This window comes from Strongylocentrotus purpuratus, unplaced genomic scaffold (genome assembly GCF_000002235.5).
Source record: "Strongylocentrotus purpuratus isolate Spur 01 unplaced genomic scaffold, Spur_5.0 spur5_scaffold_13, whole genome shotgun sequence".
Taxonomy (NCBI): Eukaryota; Metazoa; Echinodermata; class Echinoidea; order Camarodonta; family Strongylocentrotidae; genus Strongylocentrotus; species Strongylocentrotus purpuratus.
The window spans coordinates 1,472,226-1,491,919 of NW_022145598.1; the positions used below are offsets into that span (position 1 = coordinate 1,472,226).

The 19,694-nt window shown below is 37.5% G+C and overlaps 1 protein-coding gene across 3 annotated transcripts in view; it reads left to right on the top strand.

Moving 5' to 3' along the window:
- LOC100888624 overlaps window positions 1–19,694 on the top strand; it is a 79,056-nt gene that overhangs the window by 19,192 nt on the left and 40,170 nt on the right. For 2 of the 3 annotated variants that reach the window (XM_030982679.1, XM_030982680.1), the window contains exon 3: window positions 15,323–15,383. In XM_030982679.1, the coding sequence (XP_030838539.1) occupies window positions 15,323–15,383 (61 nt within the window). Of the gene's footprint in view, window positions 1–5,316; window positions 5,842–15,322; window positions 15,384–19,694 lie in introns of those variants that run through there. The other variant, XM_030982678.1, reaches the window with a different exon arrangement.

The following is a 19,694-nucleotide window of genomic DNA, read 5'->3' on the forward strand; positions in this document are numbered from 1 at the left end:
TATTGTAGCATAATTTGTCTTTGAAACAGTGCTGGGCTTTTTTGTGCTTCATATTATGGAAAGTCTACAGGTATTCAGATTGTCTGCTGACATACGTTACATAGGTCATAAACTACACTCAGCAAAAAAAGAAAGTGGATACTTCATAAAGTTAATATTTTCAAATAAATATTTAATATAAAATCTTCTTTTATATTTCAAAATAAACATATTAATCCTCTTTAAGATGATATGCTATTGGAATCGTATCATTCACGCATGAGTAAGCATAACCATTTGAAATAAATGAGTCTCTGAAAGAAAATTGCCCGAAATGGGGCATCTGGGCTTTCAAATGTTGATGAGCATTGGCAATTTTCTCCATTTCTATACCTCCTGTAGCCCTCCCCTACCCCTCCCCTACCCCTTCCCCTCCACTACCCCTTCCCCTCCCCTCCCCTCCCCTCCCCTCCCCTCCTCTTCTATAACATCTTAATTAGAGGAAAAGACTTTTATTACTTAATTGGATTTCATTTGCGAATCATGTGGATGTGGTTTAGGTGATAAATATATCCCTGGATTCAGCAGCGGTTAACTGATACTCGGTCACATTTTATTGTAGAACTTTTTTCTTTTTGATGAATTTCTGCAGTAATGTTTAAAAGAAACACTCTGTTAAGTCTGGCAGCTAATCAGAGCCCTTCTGTTCATTCTTGCAATTTACCCTGATGAGTGTGATGAGTGCAAGACGAAAAATGTCAGTAGTATCTTCAACGCTGTTTTGATGTCATGTTTACATCTATTTTTCCATTCATACTCTTAAAATAAGTATTATCTTTTCAGTGATGAGATGTTTGTGCTTATACCATCATACAGATGTACAGGAGATCTATAAATACCTACACCTGTAGATACATTAGACGTGACTATGGTAAATAATGCGAAGAGTGAATATGATTTTGATTAATACTTATTTTTTGTGGAAATGAAAGTAAAACAGGATTACAGTTCAATCAATCGATCTTATTTACTGGGTGTATAAGCCACAAATATGTTTAAATAATTGAAATTTCTCCCAGGAAGCATTACATTTATCAAAGGAGACCTAGCTGTCGAACATGGAAATTACAATCAAACAGGAGGCTTGTATAGTGAGGAAATGACATTGAATAATAAATAGCCCCCTCATTGAAATCACATAAAGAAAGCCATCTGCAGGGAGATCCGATATGCAGTCTTTATATCTAGCAGGTGGGCTCTATAAAAGCAATACATGTTTGAATGAGAAAGACAATTTAATGGAAAAATGTATGTGCCCTGTGTAGAATAATAGTAGTCTCCCTATACATGTTGACTGTAATATTAACGTGGAAAGAGGAAAAGAAAAAAACTGATTGAGACAAATTTTAACAAAAATTTTTTCTGAATCAAAAAATGAATATTGAGATCATGCAAACATAAAAACTGAGAATTTCACCAGAACCCCCCCCCCCCCTCCCCTCAAACAAAAGCAAACAAATACTACCAATCATTATGAAGATTGTTAAATGTATAGGCTTAGGTTTGTATTGTCTGAACTTAATTTGTATATTTTTTCAATTTATTATGCATGTTTTGAATTCAATATAATTGTGAATTATTTATTATATCCCTGTTGTTGTTTGTGTTATGCCAATGACTATAACCATATGCTGGTACCAGCATATTGCCCATAAAAACATTTGTGTAAAACTGTAAATGTAGGCCATAGAGGTCACACATTTGAATCAGCATTCTACAGAATCGGCTGTACAGCACATGCTTCAGCAAGAGAATTGCTCTGCAGTCAATTCAACAAATGCTTAATTTTCACTCTTGGAAAAGACTATACCTACCCCACCCCCCCCCCCCCCCTTCCAACAATAAAATATAGCCACTACTTGGCTATTCACTGATCTGCCTCCAACCATGGACCTACTATAAGGCCCATGGTCCAACTTCCGGTCTATCCCACATGAGGACCTTGAGCGATTGATGCGTTGACTCAGTAATGTCACTCAGACTACGCATTACTTGAGGGATACGCTACGTGACCCTGAGCAATCATCCCTTTAGCAGTGCATGACCATCAAGATCTGAACAAGGCCTGTGATCTGTGAGGTTTCACCTGGATGGCCACAGGACAGGAGGCCATCTGGACATGACTCCTATTATTACCAATCGGGTGTAATAACAGCAACAAGAAGAATATTATATTATCATCTAATTAATTATGCATATGAAGATATTCCAAGAAATTGTTCTTTGAAATCTACTTTCCACATTCATTCATGAACAAAAAATCAAAAGGAAAACACAAAAATATAGTAACAAGATCTTTCTTAGAAATCTGTGCCATTACAAAATTTACAATGGCCTATGAAACCTAAAGTATACAAAGGGTTACATTAAAATATGTGAACGATCGTAACTTTCCTTTGAGCAATGAAATACAGGAATGTATATATCATGTTAATCTGTTTCTTTTGTTCTAGCAGCTATTTCTTAGAAATAGCCAGGCTGTATGTCTCCCTTCACTATACAAGGTTACAGGAATGTTGTTGTTGATTGCATCATTAAGAAGTTTCTCCCAGTAATTTCCAAACGAGGTATCGTATAACATGGACGAATGCTGGTTCGTGCAAATAGATGTTTTAAGAGTTTCAGATCGCATAAGGGGTAAGACATGAGGGGTATTCTTTTTTAGATCTGTCTTAATTGACCAGTGATTGTGAATGAATTTTTATTGCTGAGCTAGTTCTGTCCTTGGATTGAGATCATGTAGCCATGGTAGAGGGTTTCCCTAGGATTTTCAAAACCTTCTCAAATCGGAGGGTTAGTTGGAGCATCATTTTGTTCAGTTTTTTTCAAACTTTTTTCGTTTGAAAGAGAATGAAACCTGTTTGCTTATCACTGTGACATTTTACCAGTAATGATACTGAACGCAGTTAATGTAACAGAATCAATACACATGGGTTAAATCAAACCTAAGCCAACTCATTGTCTAGAAACTTCATATTTGGATTTCACCCTGTTTTCAATAACTAGAAATGGCTATTAATTTCCTCTTCCCTCCCCTCCAGAATTCCACATTCGTAGAACGAAGTTCATGAAATTGCATGTTTTTCTTGCGGGGTTTTGTTAATGGATTACTTGATAAGACTCTGTGAAGATGGAGACCTTTGACTGCTATCCTTCTATAGGCTCTATCTTCAAGGCATACAGTCCAAGCCATAGCAAACAGCGTTATCTTCCGAGCTCTGACGCACTTTAATGGATTATCAATCGGGTCAATGACGTGTGTCATGTGCTAATGAAACGAGAAATCGCTGATACTGGCTAATAGTGGTGGAAATTGTTAACACAGGTAGTTGATCTGCGCAGTTGCACTGTTAAGTAGCAGTTGACGTAACCCTCTTTTGTTCTGAGTAGGCAGTTGAGACAAAGAATTAATTTGATGATGTTCTCATCTCTTTCATCTCTCTGTAATGAGCTTCCACGCAACGTGCTTTCAGTCAACGTGAGTGTGGAAATGTGACTTTGAAACGTGATCGGTGAAAGAGCAGAAGAGAGAGAGAGGGAGATAGAGAAATCAAGAGGCCTTAACACTAAGTTTGTTCGCTAACGACTTCAAGGAGAGTATGCTCATCTGGTTGTATAGCCACGTGATAACTAGTGATGTTGTTGTTTAGGAGCTCATTAGCAGCCTACCTGTTCGGCCTTTAAGCTTACGTCATTAGCGATAGCGAAGGTGGATGTGGATTAACTGTTTCGTACTGGACTCAGCGGGGGAGTGTCGTCGTTTCCGTCTCGTCATTGGTATTAATTTCTTTGCATCCATCGCTGACTACATCTGTTATGATTTGATATTTTCTTTGAAATCTAACATTTTCGGTTGTTACCTTATGGTAGCCTTAGCGAAAAAATTAAGTATTTTCTTTTGTGAAGACCACGGACTATTCACTATAGACGGCTGATTTGTTAGGATGTGATTTCATTTGATTGTGTGCATTGTAGTTACCTGTGGATAACACATTGAAGAAACTGTATTTGCTAATAAAGTGAGATCCTGCTTTAGTGACAACCTGTATATAGAAAGACCACCTGTGTATGAACTTCACGTTTTCGTTCCTATTGAGTAGTGTTTCTCAATGAAGTATGTACTAAAAGAACCTGCCTAGAAAGACCACTGTTCTTGTCTCCCTTGGGCGGTCTTTATATACAGGTTTCACTGTACAGATCCAAGTATATAATGATTCTGATTCTCTCCATGTCTGAATAATGGATCACTGAACATATGCAAGTTGATTTGTTTGAGGCTTCTTGATCTATGCAAGGAACTTGATAAGAAACGGTGAGGAATCGAAGCCGATACATCAAGGCCAGTCTTGCTCCCTGTACGTGTATCGCTGTGTGAGGGAGAAGAGGCAGCTAGTGCAAGCAGATATATGTGAAAGCTGAAGTTCTGCAGAGCCAGGAGAGAGGATATGCACAATTATATTGCTGTACGTGAGGCATGTCCCGTGATTGTCACATATCGTTGCGATTTTGTTGACTTGGACACAATCTGTCTAGGACAGACAGCGACCCCCTCCTCCCTTTTTTGGTCAAAAAATAGTAAAATCAATATTTTTTTAACATATACATTTATGTAGCTGTGCAAGCTATTAGATTTGATACTTAAATAGTTCACTGTTTATGAGACTTGCATCAAAAAGCTTTGTTGCTTTGTAGTTTGGAGACTACCGCTGGGAATTCGTTGACTGACCTGTCATTTTGGGGATTTTAGTCCCATTTGGCCAGGATTTCTCTTTGTGAGGTCATCGTGTGTAGGAGAGAACCCATGACAGTAGGCTGACTCAAGCTACAACTCAACTTCCCTTTTGTTTCCCCTCCGTTCCTGTATCCCCCTGCAAAATAAACAACCTTGCCAGAGCTTACAGTTCCTGTACACTAGCTAGCTTCCCCCTGTCCCCCTTCCCCCGTAACTTCGTGCCAGACCCCCTTCCCCCCTCCCTCCTGACAATCATCTCTAGGCTAACAGTGACGATTGAAACGACTCGTCGCTGAGTAAAGCGCCGGCTATCACTTTCTCTCCGTTGCTGGCTGCATAGCTGATAGTCTGTTGTGCTTGCTTGCTCAGTTGTCGGGTGCTAGCTGCCAGGCAAACTCCGTACACCAGCAAGCTCTCCAAGAACTCTCTTTGGGGTTGCTCTGCCGCTTGGCAGACGGACGGACGGACGGAGGGCTTGCAGAAACAAAGATCTTCTCTTGGAAAGACAACTCTTTATTGCCTCTTTTGCTGCTCCTTGTTTTTAAAAATGCTGCATTGAATAGTACTGATGAACTTTGTGGAGCTTGAAATTGAACTACATTTACAACGAAGATCTGTACTAAAATGTCTGTCATTGGTGAACTTAGCAATTCTTGATGAATCTCTGTCATCATCAGAAACTGGATTTTCTTGCATATAAGATTCTTATTCAAACATTTTCAAGATTCAAGACATCATTGGAACTTAAGGAATTCAGATACAACTGAAAACGTTCTGCAGATTCACTTCTATCTAAAAAGAATGCCAAGTTACAACAAGCACAAAAGCTGCTTTACTACCTGTGCAACATAACTTAAGGCAACATCGAAAATTTAACAAAAAAACTTATGACAGCCATTACCAATCCACGCTTTGGATCGCCCGATTCTGGGCGCTATACGTCGGGTATGAACAGCCTCAACTATTTGAGTTCTAATAACTGGTGCGCTCTCGCTGGCTTCGGGAAAGGACAGAAGACCAAAATGTATGACAAGTTCATGCACGAGAGGATCTTGAATCTCCTCCTGGAGGTAAGTCCTTCTTGCGCTTAGAATGTTCAGCAGCTGTGTGTAAAGTCTATATGCTCTGTTAATATCCAACTGCATAAGATCTTATCTTACTTGTTGATAAATGAAGGAAATCCGTTGAGAATCAATCGGGCTTGTGTGAAATGTTGCTAGGAGCAGAAAACAAATGTATTTCGATAGAGAGCTTAAATGCCGTACAGTGATCAGAACCTTTTCACTTTCTCTAGTAGCCTTTTGATCTTTCTTCTGTCATCTTCCAATTTTTAAGTGAAAAAAAAAATATGGAGAATTAAAGAAGGCACATATGAAATTGAATGCAAGAGACAGTACTTTGATGTAGTATGGATAGCTGATTTCTATCATTAGTGTCTTGTAGTAATTGTTGTAACATCAATCTATAGTGTCAAAGCAAGGAGGATATGGTCAAACATTTGTGCCACATACTGGTATATCGTTTCCCTAATAAAAAAAAAAGAATAGTCTCAAACTAACCGAAGAATAGTGAATACAGCCCCCCAAATATGTTTTCATCTATCTTTTGTCCCAAACCATTATCCTAAAAATATATTTGTTGTCTTTTTTCATTTTTTTCATTTTTTTCTCCATAAGAACATAAGAAGAGTAGTTTAAGTTTCAGGAAATACTATAAAAATGTAGAGAAAATAGCCAAAACTTTTTATATTTCATATGTGAAAAACAATCAGGTTTGCCTTTTTATATTGATTTTAATTCTTAACTGAAAAGAAAACCTACAAATTGTTATCATACCAAAATAGTATTGAAGCAGAGTATATTAAAGAGGCCACATGTGCACACAAACCTTGTGTGACTCGTAAAGTGATAGTCAAGTTTTATTAACCAGGGTTAGGTAAGAATTATTGTTTGTATAAGAGGTAAAGCTTAAATAGATTAGACTGATCTTATTTTGTGGCTGCTGATTCAATTGCGAAGCTTTCAATCGCAGGAATGATGGTTCTTGCAAGGTTTCTATGCGATGTAGTTGATATTGCTGCCATTATATTGATGCATCAGAAAAATTTGGAACGCTTCACGATTGCAAGTGGGTTTCAGACTAGGTTTATGGTTAGGGTTAGGACTAGTCAGTGTTTTTTTAACTCAGGGTAAATTCACTTAATGTTAATGTACGAAATGGACTTTGAGGCAGTTGTAAATTTAGGCATGTGCCACACACACATGTCTGCTTCAGTACATGTGCAGGTGAGACGAATGTGCCTCTCTTCTTCCTTGTCTTTTCCCTTGACAATTTCATGATTACATTATTACTTTAATAACAATGGGGCTGGTAAATGACATACATAAATAATGCTTTGATCTGACCTAATGGCTCTTGTGGCTGAAAAACAGACTAAATTAGATGTTGATGAGATACGATACAGGCATAAAACTTAAGAACAATGTCCATGAAATTTGCAAAGGTGTTATGTACAGAATGTCTGTAGGAATGACAAGTTCGTAGTTGTGTAAGTGAGGGTTTTTTTTGGCAGTTTTATTCAGCTGAAGTGTGTACAAGTTCGTAGTAAGGTAAGTGAATTTTTTTTTAATTTGTCAGTTTTTTGAAGCCAAAGCGTGTTAATACCTGTACCTGCTTTATTGATAAGCTGCATAGAAAGACCGTTTATACAATTATTAGAACAGACCTTTGTTTTCCTCAAATGTTACTCATTGAATAGTCTTTTAAAGTCAGCCTGCATGCTCTTCTATTTCCTTTTTAATGGTCTTTATATGTAATAAAGATAATAATGAATTCTTGAATAACTCATATGACTTTCAAAGTGTGTAAAAATAATTTTCTTGATGTGCTTCTAAATAATGAGCTTATGATTACCACCCCAGCATAAGGTCGTGAAGCATTCAAGGAATTTCTTTGTAACAAGCCCATTTATTTCGCCTGGGTAGAGTGTGGCAAATATTTATCTCTTGCCTGAGGACATTAACGCTATGGCAGGGATTTAAACCCGGTACCTTATGGTCCACAAGCTCATGACTTATCAACAAGACCTCAGCACCATGACCACGTACAGATTTGATTGTACAAAGACACAGGATGTTGAATCCGACGTGACTTGAAGAACCGATACTGTCGGCAAGCAATGGGGATAAGAACAGATACTTTGGGGAGGCAGTGGGTGGATAAAGTAATAGAATATGACCCGGGCGGGGTGAGCCTACATACATGACCTTGGAGTCTAAGTGGCCGTGACTTCATATTTCCACTCATGATGCTCTGACACTCTTGTGGAGTCATCTTTGGTGAATGACAAGTTTTACCGTAATTCACATTTTCACATAGGTGAAAGCAGTTGGATTGTTGATCAGTTTGGTTTAAATGATTAAATCTCTGTCAAGACTCACAATAGACCAACTGAAAATGAAAAAAGATACCCTTTTAAGAACAATAATAAGAACAGTTTTAAAAAGTGCAAGATCACACCAGATCTTGTCTGTTTCATATTGGTTTATATGAGGCAGCTATGCCATGCTTTGCAATGAATGTCATATAATTAACAAGTTTTTCATAAAGTAGTTTTATTGAATATGCTGGTCCAAATTATCCATCTACTGGATGATACGCAATTCAGAATCAATTTAAGTCATTTGTTTTTGACAGAATACCATTCTACTACCAGAACTCTAGATTAGCTCTAAAGAAGCAAACCTCTTGCGGAAGATTTATTGGTGATGTCAAGTCTTCTGTAAAGTGGGATTGAAGCTTAAATGTCAAGTAGCGGTAGATGTAAAGGAATCTTGAGGGCAATCAAAGCCAACCGACCAACCTGCAGAATGATGGGTAGTGGAAAGTGCTACTAGTGTATCATCTTATATCAATTAACCAACCCTATCATCTAACAAGCGCTTCAAGTGTTTCACGTCGCGGATCCCAACCGGCATTAGCGGTTCCAAGAATGCAGAGGGGGTACGGGAGACATGTTGCAGTTGCGCATCCAATGTCGTTTGAGCCGCGTCAAAGCGTAGTTAATCTCTCCAACTTAAGCTGGGGGGATCCGTGAGAGCCTGGATGGGGGTAATACATACCGATGGAGGACTACGCAGAGTCTGTCAGCTGGGATCACGTGGAGGGCAAGCCAAACGTGACTTCTGTATTTCACGTTGTGCAGGCGAACGTTGGGGGGGGGGGCTGTCCCGGGCTCGGCTCTGTCGTTGCACTTCTCGAATTCAATCTTGGGCGATTAGGAGCAATTGAGAGCTGATGTGTGAAGACTTCTGAAGTGCATTGGATCCCTTTTTTTTCTTCTTCCTCCGCCTGAAGTTTTTTGTCTTCTTTATTCTACTCTACGGCTCTCTTTATCCTCTTTTTTCCCTCTCTTTTCGATCTCTTTCTCTTTCTTTTTCTCTTTCTTTTTTCTGTTTGATATTCTTTATCATGACCTCTTTCTATCCTATCAGATGTTCTTTTCAAGCGGTTCTTTCTTCTATGTATTTCGCTGACAGTCAGAAGTATGTTAAATCATAAGGAAATACTGCCTTTCTGGCTATCAACAGACAATGTAACTGTGTTTTTTTTTAACCTTCTTCCCCCCCCCCCCCCATATATTTTTCCATGTGCTAATTTCATTTCATTGAAGTCTTTTCATTTCCCCCTTTTTGATAATTCATTTTGTTCCCTTCGTCAATCAACCCATCCCCCTCCTCCACAGTCAACCTTCAACGTGTAAACCACTGTCTGCATGAAAATCAAAGCTCATAATACACAATGCTCACTCCCGTTTAAATCATAATGTGCTGTCACGTTCTCGACAACATTCGGTATGTGCTAATGAAGTCCTCTCTCATTAGCAAACTCCCAGACTCTCGCTCGTCCTCTCTCTCTCTCTCTCTCTCTCTCTCTCTCTCTCTCTCTCTCTCTTTCTCTCCCTTTCTCTCTCTTTCTCTCTCTTTCTCTCTCTCTCATACTATGCGTATATTAGCTCTCACATTCTCTACAACATTCAGTATGTGCTAATGAAGTCCTCTCTCATTAGCTAACTCCCAGACTCTCTCTCTCTCTCTCTCTCTCTTTTTCTCTCTTTCTCTCTCTTTCTTTCTCTCTCTTTCTCTTTCTCTCTCTCTTTCTCTCTCTTTCTCTCTCTCTTTCTCTCTCTTTCTCTCTCTCTCTCTCTCTCTCTCTCTCTCATACTATGCATATTTAGCTCTCACATTCTCTACAACATTCAGTAGGTTCCAATGAAGTTATCTCATTAGTGAACTCCCTGACTTAATCCTAGCCGCTCAAATGACTGATTTTTTTTAATGCAATTACGCAGCAAATTTGTTTAATGCATGAGTAGGAGACAGATGGGTCGATGGAGAGAGTAAATGAGGAGGGTAAAAGAGATAGAGAGAAAGAGAGGGAATGAGTCAGACAGGGTATACAACAGAAAGTGTAAAAGATACATGATTATAGTTTCATAAGGAAACGAATTGCTGTATTGCTATAAATCAGTAATTAAATCTAAATGGTAATGATAACTAAAATGAATATACAGATATTAAATATTCGGGGGGGGGGGGGGGTGGGTATGCAATGACAGAAAATTGTAAAAGAATTTCTCTAATCCAAAAAGAAATAAGTGACTTTATAATGTTGTGAATCATTAATTGAATCTAAACAGTAGTGACGAATAAAAGTTGCCCCATATTCACCGGGAGGGTGAGGGGCAAATAGAAAGTGTGAATGAGAGAATCATTTATAAATCAAAATAAATAAGTGACTTTATTGCTATGAATCAGTAATTAAATCTCAATACTTCTGGTTATAGATTAATAGGGAGATGATTTCCGTCATGCGTACATGACGCGTCTTGTGATGGTGGCCAGCAAGGAAATTCTCATTAAATCCTGAACCACTTGATATCACATGGAGTTCCCCTTCATGTTATGAATTCATGACTAGTGTTATTCATGTCATGTCGGCTACCTCGGGGGAAAATGTAATCTACTATCCTGACCGCCAGAAGAATAATTGTCCTTAGAAGCTAGAATTTATATTACTTTCCTTCAAATAATGGTTGAGATGACACGGTATAGTGGTTCATTCACTTGACTCTGAATCCAAGGGTTGAGGGTTCCAATTCCAACCTCCAGCATTAACGTCCTTTAGCAAGACATTAAAGCACATTTGCCACTCTCCACCCAGGTGTAAATGGGTACCTGATATGCCAGAGCACTACCAATGTGGCCACCAAGCTATGACCGGGGTAATAATGCAGGACAGCCAGGGGCATCAGCAGGATAAACATGGATGCTATATCAGAATCCACCATTATTATTATTATTACTAGAATTTAGGAATACGACGTATGTATAGATGAAGGCATACCTACATCTATGTTGTCTGCACAAACCTAGAAGGGGTATAAATCATTCAATTAATGCAGACTTGAGACCTTTTGACTCTAAAACAGACAGCTAGTTTATGGGTTGAGATTCAGAATGGAGAACTTGTTTAGTTTTACACAGACTCAATGAATTGAATTAAATTGATTTATTGTCCATACAAAATGGAAATTTGTTGTTCACTGGTACAGGTGTGTTACAAACAATGTACATAATTATACAGATTAATAAACATAATAACAACATACATGTAATAGCAATGGCGTTACATCCAACAATACAATGTGATTACTTGCCTAGGAATGGAGGAAAGCAATAAAATAATACAATGTCTACAAAACTTGCCCTCGATCGTTTTACCCTACTGTTGTAAATGTGAATCAAATCCGGCACAAATGAACGTCTGAAGCGTTGCTTCCAACTGCAAACATTTTCATTTTTCTAAATTACAACACACAGACACAGAAAGGCAATGACATTCATATGCACATGTGGGACTACATACATGTCGTTAATACGTAGGCTACTGACATAACAGCTTAGATCCCTCGTTTTTCTTTCATCATTTCTCAGCTTTGAGTATTCTTTACAAACTGTATTCTTGAGCTTTCATCTCAAATTGTTTGATTGTTAGAGAATGTTATTTGTTTTTAGTGCCAGAACATGAAACAGTCTTTAAGCTGTATTTGAAGGGTTTAATCAGTTTGCCGGGGAATTCAGAGAGCTGGCTGCCGATCGAGCTTCGTTTATTTGTCATAATCTTCCCGCTCCCCGCAGAATAGATCCTCGGATCTGTCGGCATTAAAAGCGCTGTAATCCGTAAACTTTTAACCTCCCGGGAAAAGTACAGCCTTGATAGAGCGAAAGAGAGAGAGAGAGCGGAATATCATTGCCGGCTCATTATTCTGCCTCAATTACACCACATGTTTAGCGTTGTGGAAGTGTCTCTTGCTCCAAAACAATGCTCTCTATTCCATTTTGATTAGTTTTTAATGTGTTGTTGCTCCAATGTGTGTAACCTAGCTTCACTTTCATGTGTTGCAATTTTTTTCTTACAACACATTTTATTTCAAATTTGTTAGTAAGCAAAATGTATTTAAGTTTATCGATCATGAAAGATTATTTTGCTGATGTGAAGAGAGAGATTATATATGTTGTTTTTGTGAGTTGAGAAATATTTGAGTTGCTGTCAGTAAGTAAAATTCCAGAAAATGCTGGGTGAATCTGTTTTTCTTTCAAAGATACATATATCAGCATCATGATAAGCTAAAAAAAGTCAATTGTGATTTGAAGTGAGGCTATTACCCTGCTCTGAAGGAATACAAACACAAAACAGGAGATGTTATTGCGCACTTGTGAAGAGATTGAAGTGAAAGCTGGCTTCATCACAATAGGAAGTTATTTCTTAAGCAATCTTTTGATTGATGCAGATCCTAAAGTGTCACATAGAAGCCAAGATATTTGTTTGATTGCTTGACTGGCACAGGATATTCATCGTTAGCTGTTTTCATGAATTAATAGAGGATCTGTTTGTGCCAGCAGTTCAAGATTCAAGTTTATTGTCCAGAATAAAATAGAAATTTCTTTTCCTTTGGTGTTACATACAATATAAACACAGGTATAGACGTGATTTTGTATGTTGAGAGACAGAAATGTGTTAAATTTTGATAAATTTCAAATAGGTCCTACAATGGTAGCTGCGACCATGAAAATCACAGAGTATGTAGTTGTGGCATATAATTTCGGAACGAGAATAGCTAATCGGTCGATTTTAGTCAATAGACATTGTTTTATAGCTTAATTAATATCTTGACCTTGAGAGGGAGCTATTCAACATGAAGTGCTTATTATTTACAATTTCATAACTTTAGAGTCGATTTCGACCGCGACAACGATCACTGAATATTATAGGATCTTATATGCTTCCAATATGTTCAATTGAACCAAATTCATGACCCCATACCAAAACTTTGTATTACCTTTAATGTTGTGCAAGAATGATTCAACACCATGCCAAGCTCTCACCAGAGGGGGGTATATCATAACAAGAACATTATTCTGAGTCACATCATAAATGCATTCGCACATGAAGAGCGAACTGATATATATATTAAAAAATACTGATACAAGTAACTTCCTCCGAGCAAAAAAGAAGAGGAGAGAGACAGCTAGAGGGAATGAGAGAGAAAGAGAAAAAAGAGGGACAAAGACAGAAAGAAAGAGAGAATGATCGAGAGAGAGAGAGAGAGAGAGAGTGAGAGTTAACACAATTAATGCTGAGTTTTTTAAATGAGACTTGATCATGCTTGGACACGTAGGCCTCCATGTATTGGTGAATAATGGAGTTCAGTCAAACCTGCTTTAGTAAAAGACCACCTTATCTGTCTCATTTGAGTGGTCTTTATATACAGGTGTCACTGTACTGCTAGGAAGGCATGTGATTGCAACTTGTCTTCAGAAAAATTATTGAACTATATTGACACTTTTGGCATTCAATACTTAAATGGGCAGTCCTGTGGTACTGGGCAAGAACATTTAGAATCATGTAATTAGGATGATTATAATTCCATTTGACAAAACAATCAATCATTTTTATAGCTTGGATGCTACACTGTTTCCCATTTTGCAAACTCTTAATACACAAAGTTCTACTCAACTAAGGTGAATTATCTGAAACATCGTCATTTATTGAACAAATTCCAAATTTTTGATGACGTAGTCAACAGACGACACACCTCCATTCCCGATTCCTAGCATCTCTCGCCAACTTTGCTTTGTTTGATTTTCTGTTTTACGAAGTATGGTGAACCATTCGGAGAAGTAAAGTTCAATTAATTGTCGCTGTGTCCGTTTGGCTATCTCGTAGTTGAAGGTTTGCCAACTTTGAAACATGTTTACAACTGTTTTTGAAGTGTTTTAAGTCCAAATCTCTTAGTAGATCAAGAGCATGATAATATTTGTTTTGAAACAGATGTGGGTGATTTTGCACGAATCTGGTTGGATTCATTGCAGGATTGCTGTAGATTTATAAGATGATACGTTATCATTTCAGTTTGCCTACCCGCTAGGACATCAGGACCAAATGTTCAAATGGACAAGCAAAAATTAATAGAACTTTGTCGTACTGTAATCCAATTAAATGCACAAATCTTTTTTAAGTGCCTTGACATTACAAATCATCTCATTCACTTCTTACAAATAAATGAATTTCAATAATCAGAACGCAAATTGCATACATTAGTTGTTGCTAGGTAGGGCAATCATTATGGCTTGTCCTTTTTTACAACACGTATGCCATCATACTTAACAGATCAATAAAACAGTTTGTAAGTTAGGTTTTGTGGAAGCAATACATCGTGGTAATAGTGGTAAGAGAAGTGCTTTGCACAAACTGGACATGACTTTAAACCACAGCAGGATTATTATGACGTCCGTTAACTTCCGTACTCCAAAAACCTTCCCCGGCGCCATTACGGTATTCCTTGTAAAACATTGCCAACCAGCTATGGGGCAGGAAGGAAGTGGCTCAATTAATTGAGACATTATCTGTAATGATATTAACCTTTTTGTTTCGGGGAAGCCCTGAATAGTTATTGTTTAATGTGACATCATTTCTGAAGGATGGTTGAGGAGGAGATGTAGAGACTGTCATTATTATTCTTTTTGTTGTAAGGCCTGCTGAGTTTAATTTGCTCTTTTCTTCTAGCACCTTTTCTGACAGTGGATGTAGATATTGCACTCCACTGTAAACAACAAGTCAACGATACACCTGAGATATTGCCTAGTCTAATATTTATATTGGCATTCGATTGAATATATTTCCACAAATACACCATGTATGTCTTAATATCCTCCTTGAATATTTCTCTGCAGTTGAACTTGGCAACCTTGAAAATTGTGCTTAAGGCTTTCCTGACATAGCAACAATTGATCTATTTGTATGCATTAACTCTCCTTGATCAACAATAATTATTTTTAAAGTGAATACCAAAGAAAATCACTGACCACTTGAGAAAGAAATTGTTTATGAATTTAAAGATATTGGTATATTTTCTTGTTTTGAGCGGAATTAATGAATTTCATAGCATTTGTTTGATAAAGTTTTTCTTTCTTTCTTTGTTTGTTTCAGCGGAGAGGTGGGATATCTTTTGACCGTGCGGATAAGACAGCTCTTTATGTTCGAATGCTTGGTGAGTAGAGAGGGTGCACATATTACACCCACAGTCTTTTCTTATGTATTTCCTCTTTCCCCTTTTCTCCCTCCAAAAAAAAGCTAGACTCATCGGTCCAAATTCACAAAGGAGGTTAAACATAATCCATGGTTTAAAAATTAGTGTTAAATAAGCGTATCTTGTCTCTGACTGTGTCGCGCTTATTTTGCGCTAATTTTAAACCATGGGTTATGTAAATGAAGATTTAAACTATGGGTTAAATGTAACCTCCTTTGTGAATTCATGCCATTTATATGTAGACTCTAGACCATATCTATACCCTGGTTCTTATCATATTGTCTGACACATCTTTTTCTGCCTCTTCCTCTTCTCGTAAATCAATGATTATAAAGCTAAGAATGACATGGTGACCTGACAAACTTGACCTAGTAGAGGGGCAAGCAAATTGACATTAATTAGCTCAAGGGTATACCTCTTCCTGCCCCTGATCAACTGTCTGTCTATAGACCCAGTTAGGATGACCCCCCTGACTCCTACCCCCAATAGACATTAGCCCAGGGTGCGTTCAAGCGACACTTTTTCACTTTAGAAACACGGATTTCAAAGACGTTTAGTTTAAAACACGGTTGCGGTCAGGTGATTTCAATTGATTTTTCGTCAGTCGTTCAAATAAACGTGTTTTAAAAACGCAAACATGAAACGCTGAAAAAGATGCATTTTGTAATATGATTCTACAGAATCACGGTCACTAAAAATCGCTTAACAGCACCCTAAGTTTTCAACCAACACTCCAAATTTGTCCTCCTCCTCCTCATTGGGTCTAATACCAGTTTTCTCAAACCTGCCATGTTAAGCATGCTTAAGAATACTTTCGCCCCTTCTTGGGATGATTTGTCTGTTTGGAGCCAGAAGGGCATTAACTTAATGCCCTTCTGGCTCCAAATAGATGAATTAAGACTGGCCCCTGCTCATACAGTTTATTTCTGTATGGAAGTCAACATTTATTTATATTTTTGTTTAATTAAAGGGGGACATTTTCAATGGTTGTAATTATTTTCAACACAGAAACCCAATTTACGTTACCAAGTTAATCACATCATCTGCTGAAAGCCAGACGCAGATAAATGTAAAATAAGTAAAAAAAAAAAAAAAACTGAATCGCTTTTGGCTCCTACTCCTAGCTGACATTTATGATGTCAGTAATTTCAGCTAGCAAGTGAGAAATGTGCCAAATCCTTGTTGTCTTAATTGTTTGTACAAGGCTTAACAGTCTTTTGGTCCCACTAATAGCCCCCCCCCCCCTGAACCCCTACCCTTCTGGTCCCTATTCCACATATTAACTAGGAACATATTAATTAATATTCCACTTCACACAATGGCATCTCAAACAAATGTGTGAGTAATTTATAGTGTGGCCCACAAACCGAGCGCCTGTTTGAAACATGACCCAGAATCATTAACAGAAGAATGAGCCCAAATTGGCAGCCTTTCCTCTGCTTTAAAGGTACTTGAAATATCTTTGTGACATAAAACTATCATCCATTGTAAATGATAGCCAATAATATACAATAAATGTTTGCAAGTGTAAATATCCAGTGTTGTTTTTTAATGCCACAAAATTCAGACAAATTTGGAACACTTGCAAATTTCTCACAGACTCATTCACAAAAATTTCTAGTTTGACAATACTAAGTGGCATGTTAAAAAATCTTTGTTGGCTGTTGAATTGATCTAGGATTTGTATAACCATGTCAGACAAAACAAATAAGAATAATAGCATATTAAGAGAAATGTAAGAAGAAGACCTTGATTATTATTTTTCCTGAACCTCGTTTGCAAACTTAAGTTAGCATAAAGTATGAGGAAAACGATCTAATGATCTTATTCTTTCAGAAATACTTCACCTTTAGACATTTCTTTGTTAGCTATGATATTTCAAAGTGATTCTGTGTCTTTATAGATATTCAGGGCCAAATTTCATGATGTTTAAAAAATGTTATCAAGAGGACTACTCAATCTTTTAAGCAATAAGCGTGTTTGTGTGAGAGCGATACAAAACTACCTTGCGCAACGCATCCCCATCAAGCTTTGTGAAGACTGTTTGAAAAGGGTTCCACTTGTGAAATAGTAGACTGGATATATAGGAACTGAAAGTAACATGATGCAAAAATCAAAATATGTTTTCCTATTTTAAGCAATCTTGTGGCAATAGTTGTTTCTGATCGAGGGATACTGATTCTAATATTACTTGTGAAGAAACTGAAATTTGAAACGAGTTTCACTGTTGCGGCTTGTTCAGACATGGCCCAGTAACCACTGCACACAACAATGGACTTGTTATAGATTTTATGTTGTTAGGACGTTTTCTGAACATGTAATAACGTCATCATATAACGAACGCAAGGGTTTGCCGTGTCATGTCCGAACAAGCCTTAAAGGGGAAGTCCACCCTGAAATTAAGTTAGTTTTAATAGGAGTAGAAAAATGAGAGAAACAAGTCAGTGAAAGTTTGAGCAAATTCCGATTAAAAATAAGGAAGTTAGGATTTTTTAAGTTGTGATCAATCAAACACAAATTGGCAACTCTATGACGTATCATGCGAGCTCAACTTCCATTTGCTCAGTACTAAAAAAATCTAAAATTTTCATTTTCCCTTAAGAAAAATTTCAACCATACATGCACCCTAAATATAATAATTGCAAATATGTTTCTATACTCCCCCTGCAAGGAACAAATATATATTCCGTCATCAATAACGAAGAAAACATGATTCTATGGAATATTATGCACAAAGCAAATGAAGGAGAGCTCGTATAATAAGTCACAGAGTTGCCAATTTGTATTTGATTGATCACAACTTCAATAATTCATAACTTTCTTATTTTCATTCAGAATTTGCTCAAACTTTCACTCACCTGATTTTCTTATTATTCTGCCTCTATCGAAACAAACTTATTTTGGGGGTGGACTTTCCCTTTAAGTAGTTTTGGCAAAAGTATGAAAAAAAAGATGCTTTGTACATGCTCCTGAAGTCATATCAGAATTAATATACTTGAGTAAATTACCGTAGTAAGTTATCAAATAAAATGGATGGTTTAATGTTGAACATTGGACAGATTTACAGAGAAGTTGAAAGAAGGGCAGGAAAGAAATTTACCTGCGTAAGACAAGTTTCACTTTAGATTGTGTACGGGAATTTCCTTTTACATGTATGTAGATGATGGCGGGTTTTGTAAAATATTGATATTGAGAATTCAATGCCTTCAAGTTGATTAGAAGTGAAAGGAAAGGAAAGAATTTACTTTTGTGGGGGATGACTTTCATATTCATAGCATTGTTTTTATTGAATCAGTTTAGATTGATGCACTTGAATTCCTTTTGTGATGGTTGTGGTCGGAAGTTGAACATTCAATGTGAAGCATGCAAAGTACTTACGGAAATAACCTATTTCAATTTAGCAGGGGACAAGTTCACCATGTCCGGAAGTTTATAGGGGAAAGAGTCTGAATTAATGCTTGTAAATTCCCTTTTTGTGCTAGATATCGGTAAACTACTGGTCATCATAAATTCATAATAATCAATTATTACTTGCTCAAAGATCAACTGTTCTCCTCAAAATCCCCTCGCACATGACACTTGCTCAAATCAGCTAGTATATAAACCTGTCTTCTTCATATACATTCACAATTGTATGGAATAGTTTATTATACAGAATACTGAACGAATCATTTATTCAACAGATTCCCCCCCCCCCCCCTAAAAAGAATTAATGAATAAATAAATTCAAAATTGGTAATCCCTTGCATGCAACAAATTGGTCGATGGTTGCCATGGTTATAATGCTTTGACAGTGACAACCACTTTGACAGCAACTGCTCTGAGCTTCGTACTGTCAAAGATGTAGGATTAGGATTAGGATTAGGGTTTTGATACAGTCTTGGTTTAGCTTTAGGATTAGTGTTAGTGTTAGGTCCTGGGTTGAAATAAGGAATTTGGTTATTGTAGGATTCTGCCACAGAGCAATTTCCACTAAAGCATTAGTCGTACAACCCATGCACCTCGTATTTCCAAGGTTCAAACACGAGACTGCAATGTGGAAGTTGTGTGACCTCATTCTTTCACTAACCCAAGAACCGTCGGTAGCTTCCTATACATGGAACTTAATTATGACTTTGATGTTAGCGAAGGATTATCTCGGTCCTGTTTGGGTTCGGAGCATGACAGACGCAGGATTTAGATAGGCCGTCGGGGCTATGTCAGGCCGAGACACAAGGTCATAAACAAGGTCAGGGGCGGAAGGCGTTTTGAAGGAATAAGGAAGGGAAGGCA